Raw genomic sequence first — 21,876 nt, 5'->3', positions numbered from 1 at the left:
GAGGAGGGCAGGACACAGGTCCCTGCTGGTAAGCGGCACCACACACCCGTTCTGCGGCTCCCACCGGCACCCCCACCCCTGTGCGCAGTCTGGCAGCTCAGCTGGTCCCCAGGGACCCCGACCTGTCCCACCCAGGCCACGCCAGCACAGAGCCGCCGTCGACGGTCCGCGTCCCCAGCCTGAGGCTGACTGCCAAGAAGTCCAGGGTGTACCGAGCGCACCGGCACGTCACCCCCGTGCGACCACCGACAGGGCAGAAGGGACAAGAGTCAGAGACCAGGCCAACAGTCTCTTCTCTTTCCTTTTTTTTTCCTGTTTTTTAATGGCTGCATTTCAAGAACCACCATCTTTCCACTCACAACATTTCCCGAGAGAGGGATGGATTAGTGCAACGAACTGGCGGGCTTGACGGGACACGAGCTTTCCAGGCCTCTCGAGGATAAGAGCCCATCAGCCCAGGCCGGCCGCCAAGGGGGGGTGGCCTGTGGAGACCAGCCAGGAGGAACGGACAGGGAGGACTAACACCCCATCTGCTCACCCTGTCCCGACCCCCCACCCAGAGCTGCGGGCCACCCCGTGCCCCGTCCGGGAGCTAAGGCAACAGGATGGCAGGAGCCGGGGGTGGGGCGCTGAGCCCGGGGCCGGGGCCGGAGCCGGCAGCGCCTGGGGCGTCAGCAGGCCGGCGGCTCGCTGCTGTCCACCTGCAGCCCTTTGCTCAGGAGGAAGGCATCCTGCTTGGGTTCTCGACCCAGGAAGAGCTTCAGCATGATGCTAGCGTCCTGGGAGCCACCGGGCCGCAGGATGCAGCTTCTGTAGTCCATGCCGACCTGCTAGGGACAAGGGTGGGGGCGTCAGTCCTCGGGCAGCAGCCCTCGAGCACCCCCGCTCCCGCCATGAGTGGGCTCGGGGGGTGCCTGTGTCAGCGTCAGAGAGAACATGCGTGCGCAAGCACACACGTGTCCACAACTGTGTGCACGGTATGCACACAAGCACGCGTGTGCGGGAACCCATCCACTCCCAACTCCTCAAGGCCCTTCACATCACAGACTGAAGCCCTGGCCGAGCCGAGCTTCTGCGGTGACAGAACACAGGCCTGGAAAGTAGCCTAAGCCCCCAGCCCCAGGAGGGTCCGGGGTGGCGAACCTCGGAGAGGAGGGAGGGCCCATCTCCAGCACCTCGCAAAGACCAGCAGGTGCCTCAGCCCCCGCCCCTGGTCCCACGCAGCCGGGACAGCGCCGAGAGGCCCCCTGCTCCGTCCGCAGACAGGCCCCGTCCCACGGTGCGGCCGGCCCTCACCTTGCTGTTGAGGACGCCCTCCTGCTTGAACCGCGTGTGGAACATGTCCATGGAGTACACCTCGCTCCACAAGTAGCCGTAGTACTGGGCATCATAGCCGCCTGCCAGGTGGCCGAAGGTTGCAGGCATGTTGGTCCCTGGGACAGACGGGGTATGGCTCTCACCGCGGCCCGTCTATCCCCCGCCCCCTCAGGGCCCCTTGCCAGGAGAAGGGGGCCTCAAACCAGCCCGGCCAGAGGTGACCCACACACACCCAGGAGGAGACAAACTGCCCCGACACTTGTAGAAAGCAGGAGCTTTCTAGAAACATAGCTTTGCCCGCTCTCTGCTACCACGTAAGAGTTCACACAGAAGATAAATCAAGACAGGCCCGTGCAGCAGAGAGTACACGCTGCTGAGCTTTTTGAAAGGGACATTAAAGTGCTCGTAGGATAAAACAGAGCCGCAACACCCACGCTAGAATCCCAATTCCTCTCACAAGTGCTAATCCAAGCGCGTACATGATGCACCAGGAGAGACAGCACGGCCTGACCTACTCTCTCCGACCAGGGCAATGATCCCCCGGTCTCTGCAGCGCTGCCAGGCCTGTTCCGGAGCAGGGCGTGGGAGGCACAGGGTGCGGGAGCTCCGCGGCTGGCGGCGAGAGCAGCAGCGTCCAGCCCGGGCGCCAGGACAGACGGCGAGGAAGGACGGAGCACTCACACCCACCAGCGGCCCGCCACACGCTGGCAGGCCCCAGAGCACAGAGCGAGGGGGCCAGAGGCCGTCCGCTTCCTCCCAGGCCTCAGCTGCCATCTATAAACGGGCCTGACTAGATCCTTCTGATTCCATGAATGGCCACTACCCTGACCCCCTCCAGAACGGCGGGCGCACCGCGCGGGCAGCTACCTGGCGTGGCTGGGACCCCGAGGATCTCCTGACAGAGGCGGGCGTACTCCTCCGCGGGGTCTGCGGCGGTCTGGGTGTGCAGGGCCTGGTCCACCTTGGCCAGGACGATCTGGCGCAGGTTGAAGAGACCTGACGGGGTGAAGGAGACAGGGAGGCCGGCCCTGAGCTCCCACACCAGCAGCGCAGAACCCCGTGAAGGCAGGCACCAGGCTCCCCGCCTCCCCAGCCTCAGCGCCAAGGCCTCCCGGACGCCCCCGGGCCGAAGGGCGGCTCCCGCGGGCACCTGTGTTGGCCTGCCGGGACTTGATGAGCTTCTCCAGCAGCTCCTGGGGGATGGCGCCGCCGGTCTTGTAGTGCTGGGACATCCTGAGCAGCGGCTCCTTCTCCCACACCCAGTTCTCCAGCATCTGCGAAGGGGCCTCCACGAAGTCCCGCTCCACGTGCGTCCCGCTAAACATGGCAAACTCCGCCTGTGGGGGGGGCAGCGCTGCAGGGAGGGCTGGACCCTGCCGGGCCAGCTCCTAGCCGCCGGCCTTGCCCGGGCACACAGCACTCTCCGGACGGGCACAGCTGGGCCAGCAGACAGCAGGCTGCCTGAGGCCCCGACGCCTGGGGACGGGACAGGAGAGGCTCTCAGGGGGATGACAGCCATCCCGGCCCAGGACACACGGGGACGAGGAGCACAGCCACCCCTGGCCACCTACGTTCCCTTCGTCCATCCACAAAGCCAACGTTCTCAAAAAGCCCTAGATCCTCCCGAAAAAAGTCCCAGACCCCAAAAGGCATGGGCCTGGAGGTGATGGAGCTGCACGGCAGCGTCGGAGGCACGATGTGCTGACTCTGCTTTCACGTCAGAAATTTCCCTCAAGTGCTGCGAGAATCCGCTCTGGCAGCCACTAAGCCAAAGGAGCAGCCCCGGCCTTGGGCAAGTCCCTTCAGGGCCCAGAGGGAGGCAGGGAACTGGGAGAGCAGGCGCGCTGGGCCTCGCTACCCACAGACCCTACTTGTGACTCTTGTTAGGTGCTACAATTTCTAACCCCAAAAACAACACCTGCGGCCCTCGGTGGTCATTTAACCCTCTGCCGCTGGGCTTCAGCTCTGGCTCTAACCGGGTCTTTCCATGCTCTGCTGACAGCTCCCCCCGTCTCTGTGTTTTTCCGGTAGGCGATTGGGCTGTTTAAATGGATCCCCACAGGGCCACCTGGGGCCCAACAGTGAAGCACCCGCCTTTGGCGGTCATGATCCCAGCGACCTGGGATGGAGCCCACGTCGGAAGGGAGCCTGCTTCTCCCTGCTCTGTCCCCACTCCTGTGTGCGCTGTCTCTCAAGTAAATAAGATCTTCAGAAATGAGTAAATAGAACGGACCCCCACTGCCACGCTGACGTGCCCTCCAGCTTTCCCGAGAACACGACGGCCGTGATGCAGCACAGCACAGTCGGATGCATGGCTACGGCGCGGAGGGCTGGAGCTCAGTGCAACAAGCCAGCAGGACGTATCAGACACACGACACGGGGACCTAACCTTGCGCCCCCGCAGGAGCCCTGCTTCAGAATCCACAAACTCTGTGCTCGCAGCCACTTCACAGAACTGCGAATACTGGGGCGCCTGGGTGGCTCCGTGGGCTAAAGCTTCTGCCTTCAGCTTGGATCATGATCTCAGGGTGCTGGGATCGAGCCCTGCATCAGGCTCCCTGCTCGGCGGGGAGCCTGCTTCCCCCTCTCTCTGCCTGCCTCTCTGCCTACTTGTGATCTGTCAAATAAGTAAAGTCTTTAAAAAATAAATAAATAAATAAATAAAATAAAAATAAAAGAAGAGCTGCGAATCTCTGACTGTGCATCTGGAAAGACCTGAAGGAAACAGGGAGCCATGGGACTCACTGCAGAAGGGGGACAAGCCCGTGAGCCTCCAGCGCCGGGCAGGGAGAGCTGAGGGGAGCTCGAACAGGAGCCGCAGCCAGGGCACACGGTCCACAGGGCTGAACAGCCACGGACCCGCCTGAGGAGCCGCTGGCCGCCGATCACCAACCCTCACCCCGCAGACAACAGCCGGCGCGGCGGGACGAGGGGGAAGAGCTGAAGCCACAACTTCCTGAAAATCAGGAGAACGTGACCCTCCAACAAGACACACTGAGTGCATCCATGCAGGAAGCAGGCGGGGCACTGCACACGAAGGTCAAATCTTCTGCTCAAAATGTGCTTCTCAGTGCATCCCCCATGTGGGCACAGGCCTTGGCCCGGCAGGAGCGAGGCCCCCACACGCCGCCCCACGGACGGACCCTGAGGTAACGATGTGCAGGGAGGAAACCAGACACAGGAGGCCACACGGGGTAGGAGTCCACAGGTGCGACACACCAGGCCAGGCCCCTCCACGGACGGGAAGGGGACTCGTGGGGGCGTGGGGACAACTAAGAGGTTTGAGGCTCCTTCCAGTCACGGAGACGTTCCCCAACGCTGGCACAGCTGTGACGGCCACGTAACTGGGTGAACTGACCGTCGCTGAAACATCCAACTTAAAAGGCGCTCCCTGGTGCGGCCCTAATGCGACGGCCAGCATCCTCATGAGAGGAGGGGGGACACAGACACACCAAGGGACGGCCGTGTGAGGACGTGAGGAGACCGGGGGCTCCACGCCCAGAACGGCCTCGGAAGGGCCTGGTGCAGCCGACGCCCTGACCGCAGACCCCCACCCCCAGCCCCCCGGGGACGCACTTCCATCCGCAAGCCAGCCGTCCGCAGGGCTCAGCGACGGCAGCTGGCACGGGACAGCATCACCATGGCCGTGGTGACCCCGGTGGTGTACTCCGTGCAGCATGGAGGCCGCCTCCAGACGCAGCCACCAGCACTGCCCGCCCAAAGCGCCGCACCCACCTGAGAGCACAGCTGGTGCATCACGTGCCCGAATTCATGGAAGTAGGTCTCCACCTCGTCATGCTGCAGCAGCGAGGGCGCGTCTGGGGTGGGCTTGGTGAAGTTGGCCACCATGGCCGCGATGGCGATCTGGCGGCTCCCGTCATGCCGCAGGCAGCCTGGCTGCAGGCCGAAGCAGGCCGCGTGCCCATACTTCCCCTCCCTGGGGACGGAGGCAGGGTTGGGCCGGGCTGGGATCTGCTCCATGCGCTGCCCGGCCCACAGGGCTCCCGACCCCAAGAGAGTCCCGGCTCCGCCAGCCCGATTCTGCACCCCTTCGACCATCTGGCAGCCAAGGCGGCTGGACGCATGGAGTGGCTCAAACCTGCTTCTCGGGAGCAAGTGCCCGGGAGCCGGGGGCCTGCCCCACACTCCTCTGACCCCCTCGGCCGGAACCTCCCAGGCACCGTTCTCCCCAGACGGCGAGCACCCCCAGCCCCTCGCCTGAGTCTGCGCTGAGGCAGCCCCACAACCCGTTTCACAGACGGGGACGTGAAGCGCAGAGGCCCACCGCCCGGCTCGCACGCACCTTGGGTAGAGGTCGAGGTAGAACTTGCCGATGAGCCTCCCGGAGGCCGAGTCCCGCACGGAGTACAGCTTCACGTCTTCGTGCCACACCGCGGCGCTCTCCTCCAGGTGGAAGGTGAGGCCCAGCAGCTCCTGGTAGATGCCGAGCAGGCCCTCGGTGACCACGTGCATGGGGAAGTACTCCTTGAGCAGGTTCTGGTCCACGCTGTAGCGCGTCTCCTCCACCTGGTTCATGTAGTAGCGCATGTCCCAGGCGTTGATGCGCCCGTCGAAGTCCAGGCCCCGCCTCTCGCACTCGGCCTTCTTCAGCTCCAGGATCACGGCCCGCTCCTGCTCCCCAAGGGGCTTCAGCTTCTGGGCCAGCTCATCTGGGGAGGGCAGAGGGGAAGGCTAGGCACCTCCCCGCGGCACCTCCCCCACCAGCCCCCGTCCGCAGCACGACGGCCTCACAGCCTTGGGCCCCCGCACCCCGCCCGGAAGGCCTGGCTGCTGGAACGACCCAGACCGACATCGCCATCGCCCCGCAGCAGCTGGGGATGGGGGTGGGTGCAGGGAGAGGGTGGGGGGTGCCGGGGCGCGGCAGACGCCTCAGCTCAGTCCCCTACCCTGGGCAGGAAAGGACAGCATCACTGCGGACACCTGCCCAGAGCTCACACCAGGAGGCAGAAGAGCGGGGGTGGATGCAGGCTCACCCCAGAACCCTACACTCAGCCATCCGGTTCGAGCCCCTCGAGGCTGAACCGGGGTCAGGGAGGTGTCAGGACCCCCCACAGAGTGGACACAATGGGGCTCTCAGAAGCCTCGTCACATGCAGCTAAGAATACCCCGAGCCCCACTCCGGGAACGCATGGCGGGAAGCTGGGGGCGGCACGGGGTTACCTAGGAAAGTGGCCACCACCTGGCTGTTCTTAGCCATGTTCATCTCCAGGACGTAGTCGGCGTGTGTGCTGAACCCCAGCAGGCTGGACTTCTGGGCCCGAAGGGTCACCAGCTCTCGGAGGATGGCACAGTTCTCCTGGAAGGAACCAGCAACCGCTCCGTGGGCGCCCGGCCCACCCTCTCCCACTTGAGCCCCACGGCCAGCACAGTTCTAGAACGCCAGGCCCAGCCAGCTGCGGCTCACTTCCCACCCCCTTCCCACAGACTAAGTGGCTGTGACTGCCCTGGGTCTGCCCGTAACACACACGTCTCCGGAAGCCCTCGGGTCCCTTTTGGACCCAGAAAGGGTGTAACTGTGAGGGGTTCGAAGGCCGCGAGTGGAGAGTGACGCGGGCCAGGGGAGCCTCAGGGGCACCGTGCGTGGGCGCTCAGCCCCGTCTGCTGGAGACACTGGAGAAGCGAGGCCACCCGACGGCGCGGACACACACACAGTGTCTATGTGGGAACGGAGGTCTGTGCACTGGAGAAGCGCCCCCGGCTGCAGTTAGAGGGCCCAGGCCGCCACACAAGACACAGAAAAGGGATGGGCACGTCTCCAGAGCCCGCTCAAGCCCCACAACGCCACCGGTGGAGGGAGATGACCAAAGCTACGGCGTGGGAGCAGTGGACGGTCACACAGACACGGGACTGGGTTGGGGAAGAGATCAGACCCTGAGCTGTGGCATGGGCCCACAGCCAGACCCGGCATGGAGCTCGCCCGGGGCTTGCCGACCCCCGAGCCCAGTGGGCAGTGCGCAGACAGGACAGGCCCGTGACCTCCCACCTGCTTGCAGCGACAGTTGAAGGCCTCCTCCACCTTCCTCCTGGTCTCGGGCACATGGCACTTCTTCAGGAGAGGAAAGTAATGTGGGTACTTGAGGGTGACTTTCAGCTTGTCATCCCCGACCTTCTCCAGAGAGTTCAAAAAGTCCTCCGGCAGGCCTCCTGCGGGAACAGGAAACCGTCGCTGCCACAGGCCCGAGACGCTGCCGGGCCCGGGCGGCGGGCTTCCCCTCCACGCAAGAGGTCAGGGCTGAGGGCCTGCGGGAACAGGACGCGAGGCCCGGCCTCCCCAACCTGCCCTGGGCCCCTCCGGGAGGACGGAGAGCTGCCGCCCTTCCCACCAGGGCTCCCAGGGAGGAAAAACTCCCGCAGCTCAACCCCTGACGCGGGGCTTCCAGGAACCGCAGCCCCTCCCCTCATCCCTCCTCCAACAGCACCACCGGCAGAGGACGTGTGCGGCCCTCGGCCTCGGGATGGCCGCACTTCTGCCACGGCCCCCACCCAGCACCCTGCCCTGGAACCATCCCCCGGAGACAGATCCGGGCGCGTCACTGCAGACGGAAAATCAACAGGGGCCACCGGCTCCCACCCGGCCCACAGCACCTTCCAAGGGCAGCTCACTCGGGGCCCTGCCCTCAGTCCAGCGGGGGAGGGACGCCGTGCGGCAGGGTGGGCAGTGCCGGGCAGAGCCTCAGGCCTGCTGCGCGTGTGCACATGCGTGTGCGTGTGTGCGTGTGCACAGACACCCATTTCCTGACTCTGCGACGGGGCCTGGGAACAAGCCCACAGCAGCACCAGCACGCCCGGCAGCCGCACCACCGTTTCTCAAGAGCAGACGGGCCGGGCGAGGACAAAACGGGCCTGGGACCCAAGTCCCAGGGAGGCGCTCGCGGGGTAACAGGGACACTTCACGCTGCAGAGGCCCGAGGTAGAAGTGGGACGAGCTGAGCACCCAAACAGGGACAGCAGCGGCCCACAGCCCCCGGGGTAACCACCGTCCTCCGTCCACACCGATGCCGCAGATAAACCCACTCCTGAGGGGTGCTGGGCGGTTCTGACCCGAGAGACCCGCACACGAACGCATGAGGAATGACAGGGTCAGAAAAGCGGTGGCGGGAGCCTCACCCAGCGGGGTCAGTGAGGAACCGCAGCCCAGGGCCCCCCGGGGGAGCCGCTGACGGGGGAGCAGCTGCACCTCCAGGGAGGCCCCGGACAGAGAAGCCCCTCAACGAGCACCCGAGCCTCGGGGTACGGGGAGGGGGACAGAGAGAGACCCGCTGTCCGAGCTGTAAGCAGACACCACCTCTCCCTCCGGCAAACCGAGGAAAATCCACACGCGCCCCACGCTTGCGGAGCATGACCCGCGGCAGGCTGGCCAGGCCACCCTGGCTGCGGTCACCGCCCCGCCCCCCGAGGCCAGCTGGTCCTGCTCCCCAAGGCTGGGGCGGCCAGATGCCCCCATGCGAAGCCAGGCTGAGAAGGCGAGGCCCCTCGGGCCAGACAAATGGGCGGAAGAGCCGACCCGCGCGAGGAAGTGGGCAAGCAAACTCGTCTGCCGAGCTCGAGACCCAGGACCCTCCTCTGGCCAGGACGCCTGGCCACCTGTCCTTAAACGGGAGCCATGTGGGGGGACTTGCCGCCCAAGGCCCAGGCAGGGAAGGGAATGAACCAGAACAAAGGGCAGCAAAGTGCACACCCCGTTCAGGAACACCTGCTACCACGTGCCCCTCGGCAAGCAAGCTGCCCTTGGGGACCTCCGGGGGCGGGGGGCCTGGCAGCGAGACCCGGCACGGCCACCCGCCAGGCAGCCACAAGGTCACAGCCATGACACCCCAGTGCCTGACACGGGACTGGCGGGGCTCACATAGGCAGCAGCACGACCGCTGGCCTGAGCTTTTCGGAAGCGTCCACATCAGGGGTGACGCTTCCGTGAATGGCTGAAGGGTGGATCGTCAGGACAGGAGCCCAAAGAGTCGCGCGACTCAATGTGACGGGGGCTCCAGGAGCAGGCCCGACAGGGGAGGGGAGCGCGGGCAGTGTCCTCGACGGCGCGGCAGGGGCCGTGGGCCGTGGGCTCCGCGCCTGGCCGCCCTCCCCGGCGCGAGGTGTGCCCCTGCCCCTGGGGAAGGCCCGCAGGCCCACGGACGACTCTCCCACCGCGGGAATAACACAGGCGTGGCACCGTCCTCGTGAGGCACAGCCGAGGACACGGGGCTTCCCACAGTATGGAGTTTTTCCAGACGGAACAGCTGGGCCAAGCAAAGGAGAGAGTAAAAATCAGAAGAGACGTCTCGGCCCCAACCTTCGGGGATTCCCGCGTACAGCCGGGTTCGGGAACGACCATCAGCCGGATTCGGTCGGTCCGATCCTCTCACGAGACTGAGACAGGACCAGCAGGTGGGGCGCAGGTCCCGAAGGGGGAACCCGGCCGGCTCAGCCGCCTAACCCAGCGCCCCCGGCACTGCTCGAGGAAGGATCCAGAAACGCAGATTCCAAAGCGCTGACTGCTCCCAGTGAAGAAACCCCCTCGCCCAGGGCGGTGGGACACAAATGCCCCCGCACTTCGGAAGCCTGCGGGTGGTGGCCGCAGCCCGTGAGGGTCCTGAGACCTCGAGTCAGCCCCCCGCCCCCCTGCCCCCCCCCAGTACCCAGCTCCTCGCGCGTGAGTGGCAGGAAGGTCGTGTCCTCGTTCAGGTTCTTGTTGAAGTCGATGCACAGGAGACTCAGCTTCTTCTTGATGCTCTTGATTTTCTGCAGGGAGGAGCACAGCTGTGAGGGGAGCACCGCCGCGGGGCGGGGCCCCACACGCAGAAGACACAGACGTCCGGTTCTAACACCCGTCGGCACGGTGCCGACAGCACAGACAGCGGCCTCCACACTGAGCGGCCCTGGCGACCCCGGGGACCTCAGGCTAGCGTCCTGATCTGTGACGCATCCCCCACCAAGAGCGCTCTGGACCCTACCGCCTTCCAGTCCACAGCCGAGGCTTTCGGACGTTCTGACAGAGCAGCAGGGCTAGGCCTCAACGTGGGGACTACTGATGGGGCCCCAAGGTCAGCCGTTGTCCCCTCCAGGGCAGCCTAGAGCAGAGCCCACCCCTCGGCGGGACAACAGCTGCTCTGCGCCAGCAGGGGCGGGCAGGGGCGGGTTCACGGGGAACGCGGAGCTCCTCAGGTAAGACCCTGGCCGGAATCAGCCCACACAGGCAGACTGGGCCTCGCCAGCCACAACCCTGCGCCGGGCACCGCCCTCCCTGCCCACCCCCGCCGCGGCAGCCATGCCGGTTACTGCTCTGAGACGCGGCAGGGAGACACCCTCCGGGGTGCCCTCCGGGGTCCCCACCCAGCCCGCTGCCCCGGCTCCACGCCGGGCTCCCTGTGTCCCATTCAGCACGGGGGCTCTCACGTCACCGTCTGTGCAGCCCACCGCCCGCCTGTGCACACACGCCAGACTTTAAACAACCCTGAAGAGTTCGGAGCTTCAGGAACCGTGGGGCCCCCGGCCGGCTCAGGGCAGCACGTGACTCTGGGTTGGGGTCGCGAGTTCAAGCCCTGAGTTAGGTGCGGAGTTGGCTTTATACAAATGAAAACGACAGCTGTGTGTCCGCCGCTCTGGCGGACTGTGGCACTGGCAGCCACTGGAGTGGGTGCCGCGCCGGGCTCTGGGCCGACTCCTGCCGTGGAATCTGACTCAAGTCCCACTGGTCCTGCTTTTTGTGTTTTTGCTTTTGAGTTTCTTAATTCTTACGGGGGTGCCTGGGTGGCTCCGGTGTCCAACTCCTGGTTTCGATGCAGGTCGTGACCTCAAGGTCCAGGGATCAAGCCCCACATCGGGCTCCCCACTCAGCAGGGGGTCTGCTTGAGATTCTCTCTCCCTGCACCGCCCTGCTTTACGCGCACACAAACTCTCTGCCCCAACGATATATAGTAATAAAAAAAAAAAAAAAAACCCACGTTAAACACGTGTCCATTCTTATATAATCTCTACACCCAACGTGGGGCTCGATCCCACGACCCCAAGACCAGGAGTCGCACACCGCACCACACACGTCAGCCGGAGCCCCTCCCTGCCGTTGGTTTTAACAACACACGCGCCTCATCTCTCAGAGCCCTGGTTTCTGCAACCACAAGGCAGATGTGCTGGACTAATCGGAAAACCATCCTTCTAAATGACAAGAGGGACGCTTGCTAAGCTCTGGGTGCAGACCTAGTGTCGGCATTAACTGCGTCTTCCACTTCCTGTGTCCTGCTGCTTTCCCCCCCGGGGGGCTCACTGACCCTGGAGAACTGTCTTCTCCAAGGGGTGGCCACCCAAGGGCACCTCGTGTCTGCAGACCAGCCAGCCCAGAGCCCATGGCCCAGCCGTCTCCCTCATGTGGCTGCCCGGTGCCCGGAGAAAGCGGGGAGGGAGTGGGGCACACGGAGATCCTCCGTGATTAACTGCAGGACGGGGCAGGCACGGCCCTGCTCGCCCGCTGGTCTAGGCCAGCGTGCAGGAGACGCTCCTGTGAGGCCGGGCTTATGACAGGCGATGCTGTCATTCCTGGCGCACAGCTCCTAAAAGCCGTGGAGTTTCTCCTGTGGTAACAAGACACGATAATAAATTGCCCAAGCGACAGGAGTGTGGACCATCGTGCTCCTTATCCCCAGCCCGTTCCGACTGCACTCAGGGCACGTTAACAAGACAACTGTGGGACGCCCCCAAGGACGGCCCCTGAGGACGGAGCGGTGAGGCGCCTCCTGCCTGCGCTGGGCGGGGAGGGCCCCGCTTGCAGAGTCCGGCAGTCACCGACGGTGTCATCAGTCACGCCCACGCAACAAGGCCCCCACAGAACTCCCAAAGGACAGGCTTCCGGCAGGGCGCACAGGGAGGGCAGAGCTCCGTGCCTCTCCCCCCGCCTTGCTGTGCCACGTTAGACCCATTACGTAAGTAACAGTGAGCAAGCGTCTCCTGGGTTGCGTGAGCTGCTCTGCAAGCGACGTGAACGCGGGGAAAATGCGGCGGGAACCTCTGAACCATACGGCGGTCGTTCAGAAGTAGAGAGAACAGCCTGGATGTGGGACCGCAGTGTCATGTCGGCGCCGTCTCGAGGGGCCAAGCCCTGAGGCTGTGGGACCTGACACTACTGCCAGGTAGATGGTGTCCAACATGGGCTGCCCGCGGGACACCCAGCTGCTGTCCCAGGGAGCCACTTGTGGCATCAGGGGAAGCCGCGCTGCCGCGGCAGAGCTCGGAGAACAGGAGGCCCCGCCGGCGCGAGCTCCTCCTCAATGCCATGGCACCCGAGTCACGGAGAGGAGCAGCGGAGCTGTGCCCCCTGCACCGTGCCCGCTCTCCGTGGCTGAGGGAGTGCCACGCTCTCGGGAAAGCCACATCATGACCCGGGAGAACCCGGAGCAGGGTGGGTGCAAAGGCAGAGCTGCTCCACACAGACCCCGCCTCCCAGAACTCAGGCAGCAGAGGTGGGCACCCAGCCCAAGGCCGGGCCCTCGAAGGCCACTCGCGGCCAGGGCCCCCGCCCACCCCTGCGGGCCGGCACTCACCTGCTGAGTCTCCTCGGGCAGGTGCAGCCCGTTCCTCCTGCCCAGCTTGATCAGTCGCTCCAGGTACCGCATGGCCTCTGGCCTCAGCGAGTCCTTCTGCACTTTCTCCTAGAGCAAGACAACCACAGTCCCGTGTGGGACAGAACACGGACGTACTGCCAGGGGCCAGTGAGGGGGCGGGAGACCAGGGCGCTCGTGCAAACCTCCCCGCAGAACGCGAGACGGTGTGGCTGCTGGGGACAGCAGCTACGACCACCACCCAACTGGACAAGGGCTCTCCTGGGCGTCCATCCCAGAGACACAAAGACTCATGCTCACACGAAACCTGCCCACGAGCACCTCCTTCCTGGGAACAGCCCAAACACACACCAGCCTGGAGCACCTCCCACGGGTAACTGGTCGGATGTGAATGGGAGCAGAGGGCGACCTCCAGGCCACCACCCTGGCTGTGATGGGGACCGGTTTGCAAAGCATTATGCTGGGAAAACCAGGCCAAGCACAGGCAAGCTCCCAGTTCTCTTACGACCCCACGCACATCTATGAAGGTCTCAACGTTATGACTCTACACAGAATCTTGCTCACACATCCACAGCCACCCACCCGGGCCTGTGCCCAAGCCCGCCTGACCGAGCGGACACGGGCGCTAAGGGAACGGACGGAAGCGCGCCTATGCACCCCCACGGCTCACCCCGACACCAGCCCTGCGGAGCAGCCGGCGGGGTCAGGACGATGGAAGCATGTGGTGTATGGACGGAAGGCTTACGACGTCCCTGGCGCTCTAGGCTCTACTGTTTGTGTTCCTCCGCGTTTCTGTGTCATTCTCTCACGTTTCTCTACTGCAGTCAAAGGCAATACAGAACCTACCGCCTCGGCCATTCTTAAATGCTCGGTTCAGCGGCCTGAAGCGCATCTCCACTGTCGCGCAGGGACCCCCACCCGCCACCCCGGGGGCCCCTCACTCTCCACCTCCTGAGGCCTGAGGAACACCACGATCAGGTCCGCAGAGGCTCCGACCCAGCAGTGCCCATCCAGACGCAGGTCTGTGCCCGCTGTCTCCCCGGTGCGTGCCGGGCACCTCGCCGCAGCCTCACCTGCAGCCAGACGACCCTCTGGTACACGTCGCGCCTCATGCTCATCTCCACGTCGAACTCGGACAGCCTCTTGTCCGCCTCTGTGCTGGCCGTCCGGATGTCCTTCGAGGGAGACACGTGCTGCGGGAAGTCCAGGATATTCCTCTGAACTGAAGCGGGGAGAGAACAGGACAGGCGTAAAGACCGGCCCCGGCAGAAACCGGCCAGTACCGACCTCGGCCCCATCAGGCACGCGGCTCAGGCGCGCCCGCCGATCTGTTCAGCGAAACGCCCTTCACGCCGGGCCCCGGGCTGGGAGCTGAAGGGAAGAAAGGGGCAGGGGGCCCGGTCACCCACGTCCGCAGGGATCTCAGTCCGGCGGAAAGACCCAACTCCCGAACTCCAAGGAAAGGGCCCTAACAGAGAAGTATGACAGGATCCAGAAGAAGAGCCACGCCGCTGCTGGCAGCATCCTAAACTCATCAACCACTTTCTCACTTACAGAGCACGTTTGCATCTCGTTAAATAGAGGAAGCGGGGGCGGCCGTGAGAGCGTAAGCTTTAACCGTCACCGCCTGACCCAGCAACGCACCACTAGGTGCCTACACGCCGTCACACGAAAACCACACGCACTCGCAGCAGGACCGGGAATCACCCACGTGTCCGCTGACGGGGGGCGGACACACACAAGGCGGTCCCCACGCACGGGAGCATCACACGGCCGCCAGCAGGAGGGAGGCGCCCCCTGCACAGCCCTGGGGACGGATCCCGAGCCCACGACACTGAGGGAGAGAACCAGACACGGAAACCCACACCGGGTGTGAGTCCACACGTGTGACCCGCCCAGATGAGGCTCTCCCACAGATGGGCAGGGATCTAATGGGGGCCGGAGGCTGGGGAGGGGGTGGATGACAGCTGATGGGGACAGGAGCTCGCTTTGAGGTCATGCAATATTCTAGAATTAGAACTTGGTGACGGCTGGACAACTCTGAATATAAAAACCATTGAAATGTATGCTTTCAACAAATTCCGTGACATATAAAATCAGATCCCAACTGAGCACTTAGTTTGTAAAGGCATACACTCTGCATTGAAGAGACCTGCATTCAAGTCACGACCTGGTCGCTCCTGTGGCCTAAGAGAGGACAGTGAAAAGGACAGAAACAGCACCTGTCCCTCTGGGATTTACAGGCTCACGAGCGCACGTGACTGTACCCAGTGTGACAACAGAACAGTGTAGTGTGAGATCAAAGCAAGCGGCCGGTGTGAGCAGAGGGGGCGCAGGAAGGGGCTCTGTGATCACAGAGGAGCCCAACATCGGCAGAGCAGCGGGTGCATGAAGCTGCGAGACGAGCGTGTGTGAGCGCACGCAAGTGGCCACGCGGCCGGGCACACGCAAACTCCGAGGAGCTGAGTCAAAGGACTCTGGCCTTTGTCCGGAGGGCAGCGGGACACTGAGCAGCTGGCCAAGGGGAATGCCATGATTCAATTCTAGTTCCCTTTACAATTCCTCGGGGAGTGGGTGCCGGGGGCTCAGTCAGTGAAGCGTCTGCCACCAGCTCAGGTGATGATCCCAGGGTCCTGGGATGGAGCCCCGTATCGGGCTCCCTTCTCAGCGGGGAGTCTGTTTCTCCCTCTGCCCTCTTCCGTCATGCACACATGCACAAGTGTACCCTCTTTCCCTGCCTCTCAAGTAAATAAAAGCTTTAAAAATAAAATAAAATTCTTTGGGCTACTGCGGGGAGACAGAAAGAAAGGCTGTGGAAGCGAAGCTGGTGTCCAGCAGGGGTGCGGCCAACAGGCAGAGATCAGCGTGGCACATTTGCTGACAGCCTCTCCAGAAAGGCGCACCACCGAAGGCAGCACGGAAACCCATGGCGCCCGGCCAACAGCACGGAGGCTTTGGGAGAAGCCCCAGGAGAGACTCTCAAAGGTTCCCTGAAGAAGGACTTCTGCTAGAGACCCAGGGGCAAGGTTTCCTCAGCTCCGCGTTCTCAGCTTTAAGACCGTCTCAGCCTTTTGTCCCCACACTGTCAACCTCCACAGAGGGGACCGGGGGAAGCAACACCGCATCGATCTCACTGAGTGCCTCGGCCCTCACAAGGGGGCCAACGGACCCCTAGGAGGAGAGAAGGATCCAGTCGAGTGGCGGTGAGAACACCAGGCTCCAGGTGTTCTCAGGTGGCATCAGGTTTCCCAAAGCGGAGTGGGGAGAAGAAAAGCAAAGGGACTAAGCTGAGTCGCCCGGAGAGAAAGCCCGTGTCTCCCCAGACACAGAAAGGAGCAAGGAGTGGCTCTGGTTTCGAGGCTGACACGTGAGCTGGCTCCTGGCACGTGAGCTGTCAGCCACGCTGTCCTGCTCTGGCCCCTCGGATGACATAGCCCAGGACAGCCAAGTACGCCAGGCTGCGCAGCAGGGCATGCGGGGGAACCAGTGCCCCCCGGGCTGCCCCTTGCCCAGCAGATGCCTTTAACCACACACACACACACAGACACACACACACACACACAAACACACACACACCCCGTCAGCTCCTCCAGTCATCACCGCCCCCCTGGGGACAAGGAGGCCTCGCTCATGGCCAGGGTCCAGGAGCTCCAAGGCCTGAGGTGCGTCGGCTCCCCTGCCTGGATCCTGACCCGGATTACCTGTGTAGGACACCTCCACATCAGCCAGCGCCTTGAGGGTACTCTCGTAAGACACGTCTTCAAACTTCTGCGCGCCCACCTGGTCATACACACGCTTAGTTTGCTCGATGAGCTCCACGGTGAGCTCCCCTATTTGCTGGGCGCTCAGGTCCCATCTTAGGTAGTTCTCCACGGAGCACGGGGCCGCTGTGTCCAGGGCGCCTCCTGCACAGGCTAGACAGAGAAGACAGAGCCCCACACTGAACGTGTCTGCTTCAAGGGCGGAATTAGGGTTCGACTAAGTAGGGGCTGGAGGACAAGGACAGAAGCATGGCTTCCCCACGCAAGGGCTTTGTGGGGGATGCGCAGAATGACCAATCCCTTAAAGCAGAAGCTCTTGCATCCCAGGAGACACAAACTCGGCTGTGATCTCTGAGGACGCTTGAGCTTGTTGCGACTGCAGAGCGAGCTATGCATCGAGTGGTGGGTGGACGGGGATTCTGCTCAACACCCCCTCGGCTCCAGGACGCCCCATGATGGCCCAGCCCCAACGTCGGCAGGGCGGGGTGGGTACGCAGTAGACACCTTCCTCTGAGTTAACTCGATTGATCACGGGGGGCTACCCCTTACATCCCCTGACGTAACATAACGTTTATACCATGCTACTTTCCTCAAACAAAGGAAATCACCGATTTTTAAAACACCCCTGGACCCAAGACTTTTTGGAGGAGAGACTGTGGTCTGTAAAAACAATGGTCCCTTAAACTGCTGTGCGGTGTTCAGGGTAAGGATGTTTTACTTTCCCTCCCTCACGGATGTGCAGTTCTGCGTCCTCTGTGGCCTCCACCGTACAGACGGAGGTCCTGAAATTTGGAGAATTCAAGTCTCACGCCATGACCCCACACCAGCAAGGGGCAAAGGTGGGATTCAAACCCGTGCAGTCGGACCTGGGCTTCAACCCTGTGAACCAGCGGAGCGTGTGCACCCCCACCTCTGCACGAATCCAGTTGTCAGAGCTTCCTGCTCCGTTTCCAGGGCCCCACCCCGCTTCGAGCCTTACTGGAAGTCTATACCAGGGGTTAGCAAAAGACGACCTGTTTTTGTACAGCTCACAGGGTCAAAATGCTGTGGCAGGAGGCCGAGTATGTGACCCGACAAGCCTAAACTAGCAAGCCCTCTACCGCCCCTGGTCTACACCACTCAGACTCTACTGGATCCTGCACAGCAGGTCTAGCCAGCTGGCCTGTGCCTAGAAACACCCTCTTTCTTCAAGGAATCTCCCAGGCCTTCCCACAGGCTAACCCCTCTGCCCTGAGCCCTGAGCCGTGGACTCTTTGTCCCATGTTCCTTTCTCAGATATCCCAATGGCACCCCTGCAGCACCGGGGCGCCTCACATGCCTACGGCTGCCCTGAATCACTTGAGCTAAGGGACACAGGCTTGTGTGACCGCCCACCCCCCAGCAGAGTATGGAATGCAGAGCAAGCAGAAGCTGCTCCGGGAAACACCCACTTGAGCCTCGTTTCCCCTCTGGCACAGCAGGGAGTTGAGCAGGGCCCCGGTGGTCCTAAACCCCCTGCCTTTTTGTGAACGCCGCCGAAGACGGACGGGGTCTCTGCAGGCCCTGCTGGCTGGGGACAGGCGCTCGGCGTCTCCACGGCAGGGTTTGTTAATGACTATGCACGTCTGTGGCTGGGTCACTGTCTGGGGTGGGGGTCCGCCCTGGGCACTGTGGGGTACTGAACAGCACGCCTGATGCCCACCCACTCCACGTCAGGAGCACCCGCAGTCGTCCCCAGACACGGCCCAGTGTGCCCTGCCTGGCGCAATCACGCCAGCTGAGGACCCCCGACATACACCAAGTGGGAAAAAGAAGGGCTCTTGAGCCAGGACAGGGCGGACGTTCTGGCCAACGGACTGCCGCCAGCTCAGGGAGCAAGGGTGTGGGTCTGTGTTACACGTGGTGGTAAACCAGGGCTCCAGAAGCGGACAAGGCAGGAGGCGCGGTCAGCCCAGAGCGGCCCGGAAAATGGCCCGCAAGATCTCCGGGAGGAGCCGGGACCTGAAAGACTGGAGCAGACCGATGATCCGGCGGGGCGCCGGGGCCCAGGCGAACCACCTGCCCCAAACAAGACAGGCAAGACTCCCGCCCTCCTGAGGCCCGAGTAACCCTAATTACGACCGTCATTAATGCAATCAGCACGACGGTCGGCTGGACAAGGGGGTGGCGGCCAGCAGGAGAAACTCAGGGGCACCCACAGCGACCCGGGCGCTTTCTGCACACAGGACGCACATCCCGTCGCTCCCGTAACGAAAACCCTTCCACGACGCCCCCGGCCCCTAAAACAAAAGGGACTCCCAGGTGCCTTCTGCCTCCCCGCCTCTGCCCTCGCAGTTCCCGCCGCCCGCAGGCCGGCGGCTTCTCCCCTGCTTCTCCCCCTGGGTCCGGGCTCACTCGGGCCGCCTCCTCCGAGAAGCCCCTCCCGGGCCGCCCTCTCGGGCGAAGCGCCGTCAGCCACCCCGACCCTCGCCGCGGGAACGCCCGGCCCCGGCCCCGGCTCCGAACGCCGCCCGGGACGCACGGGCTCCCCCGGAGCCCCCCGGCGCCCGCCCTCGGGGCCCGAAGCGCTGGGCTGAAGCCGCGCACACGGAGCGGCCGAACGATGAAGCGCGGGGACAGCGGGGTCCTTCACTCGCCGCCGAGGGGCCGGGGTCCGGGGTCGCCCACCCATGCGCCCCACCCAGGCCCCGCCCCCCGGGGGCCACCGGGCTCGGCTCGTAGGCCCGAGTCCCCGGCAGGCGCGGGGGTGCAGGGGACGCCCGGGGCCGCTGAGCCGGGCCGCTCCGAGAGGCAGCCGGTACCTGCCGGGGGCTTCATGGCGGGCGGGTGTGCACCGTCGGCCCCTCCCTCCGCCCGGTCCGCTCCGCGCTGCCTCAGCGGCCGCCGCCGGCCGCCTCCGCGCGCTCCGGGTCCGCAGCAGCCGGGACCGAGGCGCCCGCCGCCCGCGCGCCCGCTGAATGCTGGGAGGGCGCGTGCGCCGAAGGAGAGGGCGCGTGCGCCGAAGGAGTAGGCGCATGCGCGCCCCAGCTCCGCCCACACCCCCGAGGCGGTGCCTGGGCAGGCTCACGCAATCTACGCCTGCGCTGGATCCCTCCCTGCCCCTGATTGGTTCTGGCGGCGAGAGAGCGGAACCTTCGAGGGCCGTTTCCATGGAAACCACTCACCGCTGGCGCCCGGAAGCCGGGATGCTCGCGGTTCTTTCTGCCCAGGCTTTTGTGCCAGGTCTTCTAGCTCCCGTATTCGTTTGTGCTCGCCCCCTTTCTACAGCTGTAACTGTGTATTGGGCTCGTTGTGCAGATTTTCTCCCGCACCTGAGTTAGTGGCCAGATTCGGGCGCTTTTTGTAGATTATCCCAACGAACCAACGAACATCCTGCCCAGCTTCTGGCTTGGAACGAATAGAGGCGGGACACATACATCAGCAGAATCCGGTGAATCCCCTAAATTAAGGGCAGTTTTTGTATAAGTCGAGAAAGCTTCAGTAAATGAATCCAGGACTTCAAACAACAGGTGTTTTTGAAACGGTGCAGTATCCTAACCTATAACTATTGTCGTCTGTTAAAACAAAATCTTTTTTTTTTAAGATTTTATTTATTTATTTGACAGAGAGAGATCACAAGTAGGCACAGAGGCAGGCAGAGAGAGAGAGAGAGAGAGAGAGGAGGAAGCAGGCTCCCTGTCGAGCAGAGAGCCTGATGCGGGGCTCGATCCCAGGACCCTGGGATCATGACCTAAGCTGAAGGCAGACACTTAACTGGCTGAGCCACCCAGGCGCCCCTGTTAAAACAAAATCTTGACCTAAGGCGTCCTTCCTTCCAGGTAGGAAAATTTCCTAGAGCTAAAGTGGCCAAAAACCCCACTCCCCTATTTCTGCAAAAGAAATTAAAGAACTCCGGGCTTCAAACATGCCTGTGTTTTGGGGCGCCTGGGTGGCTCAGTGGATTAAAGCCTCTGCCTTCAGCTCAGGTCATGATCTCAGGGTCCTGGGATGGAGACCCACATCAGGCTCTCTGCTCGTTGGGGTGCCTCCTCCCCCCACCCCCTCTGCCTGCCTCTCCGCCTACTTGTAATCTCTCTCAAATAAATAAATAAAATCTTTTTAAAAATATGCCTGTGTTTTTTTTTTTAAAGATTTTATTTTTATTTATTTATTCGACAGAGAGAGATCACAAGTAGGCAGAGAGGCAGGCAGAGAGAGAGAGGAGGAAGCAGGCTCCCCACTGAGCAGAGAGCCCGATGCGGGACTCGATCCCAGGACCCTGAGATCATGACCTGAGCCGAAGGCAGCGGCTTAACCCACTGAGCCACCCAGGCGCCCTGCCTGTGTTTTAAATAGGATAAAAGGGGGCCCTCGAGTGGCTCAGTCCTTAAGCATCTGCCTTCAGCTCAGGTCATGATCCCGGGGTCCTGGAATCAAGCCCCCACAGCAGGCTCCCAGCGCAGCGAGGAGTCCCCCTGCTTGTGTTTCCTCTCTCACTGTGTCTGTCTCTCTCAAATAAATAAAATCTTAAAAAAATAAATAGGAGAAAAGCTAATTAGGAGAACACTACTTGCAACTTTAACACTAACGGTGATCGGTTGTGAGTCTTCAGTTTCGCCGTTTTCCATTCCCGGAGTCTGTTCCTCATCCTCCAAACCCACCTCTACCAGGTCGATCTTTCCTAACCATTCCCCCGGCCCTCTGCCTCCCCAGTCATAATCCCAGCACGCCGCTTTTGTCTTTTGTCTTTCCGCTGGAAAGGGCTAGTTTACGTCCCAGTTGACTAGTTTGCAGCTCGTCAACGCCAGCACAAGGGAACGGGAGCAAACCCTGTTGGTTTGCAGTACTGCAAACTAGTACTGCCAACTAGTGTTGGCTACTAGGCACCTGCTGTAAACAAAGACGTTCCCTTACGTCCCATGCGTTGAATGACTGAGAGAGTGCGTTTGTGGGACGACGGGTGCGTGAGTAAATGCAAAAGATTGTGGGAACCGCTCGCTCCCCGGCACACGGCGCATGCGCGGCTCCAGGAGCCAGCTGCCCAAACACCGCAACACCACGTGGCCGGCTCGGTGCCACGTGACCGGCCCTGCCGACCTCCCGGAGTCCGCCACCGTCCCACCATGCACCGCTCCGTTCCCGCCCGAGAGGGGGACTCCGTCCTGACTTCCGGCCTCCGTTCGGTCGCAGAGGTCAGTTGCCCTAACGACCAGCTCGCCCCCACCTCTAAGTGACGTCACTTCTCCCCACGCCCGCCTCGATCATTAATGCGCTTG

The 21,876-nt window shown here is 63.0% G+C and overlaps 1 protein-coding gene across 2 annotated transcripts; it reads right to left on the bottom strand.

Moving 5' to 3' along the window:
* Positions 1-297: 297 nt before the first annotated feature.
* THOP1 (thimet oligopeptidase 1) lies at positions 298-19,580 on the bottom strand. 2 transcript variants are annotated; one of them, XM_059159369.1, is made up of 13 exons: positions 19,423-19,580; positions 16,583-16,795; positions 13,955-14,103; positions 12,864-12,971; positions 9,969-10,071; positions 7,322-7,482; positions 6,499-6,634; positions 5,621-5,987; positions 5,053-5,254; positions 2,468-2,654; positions 2,185-2,313; positions 1,297-1,433; positions 298-830 (listed from the first exon to the last, which is right to left on the bottom strand). In XM_059159369.1, exons 1-13 carry the CDS (start codon positions 19,436-19,438, stop codon positions 672-674), a joined length of 2,067 nt encoding a protein of 688 aa, XP_059015352.1. In that variant the 5' UTR covers positions 19,439-19,580; the 3' UTR covers positions 298-671. The 2 variants fall into 2 exon arrangements, with proteins under 2 accessions (XP_059015352.1, XP_059015353.1); XM_059159370.1 differs by having other exon boundaries at positions 298-827.
* Between the last annotated feature and the right edge of the window lie 2,296 nt (positions 19,581-21,876).

The sequence above is a fragment of the Mustela lutreola genome, chromosome 2 (assembly GCF_030435805.1).
Source record: "Mustela lutreola isolate mMusLut2 chromosome 2, mMusLut2.pri, whole genome shotgun sequence".
Classification (NCBI taxonomy): domain Eukaryota; kingdom Metazoa; phylum Chordata; class Mammalia; order Carnivora; family Mustelidae; genus Mustela; species Mustela lutreola.
Note: the sequence above shows the minus strand (reverse complement) of the source record. Positions and strands in the feature narration are given on the sequence as shown.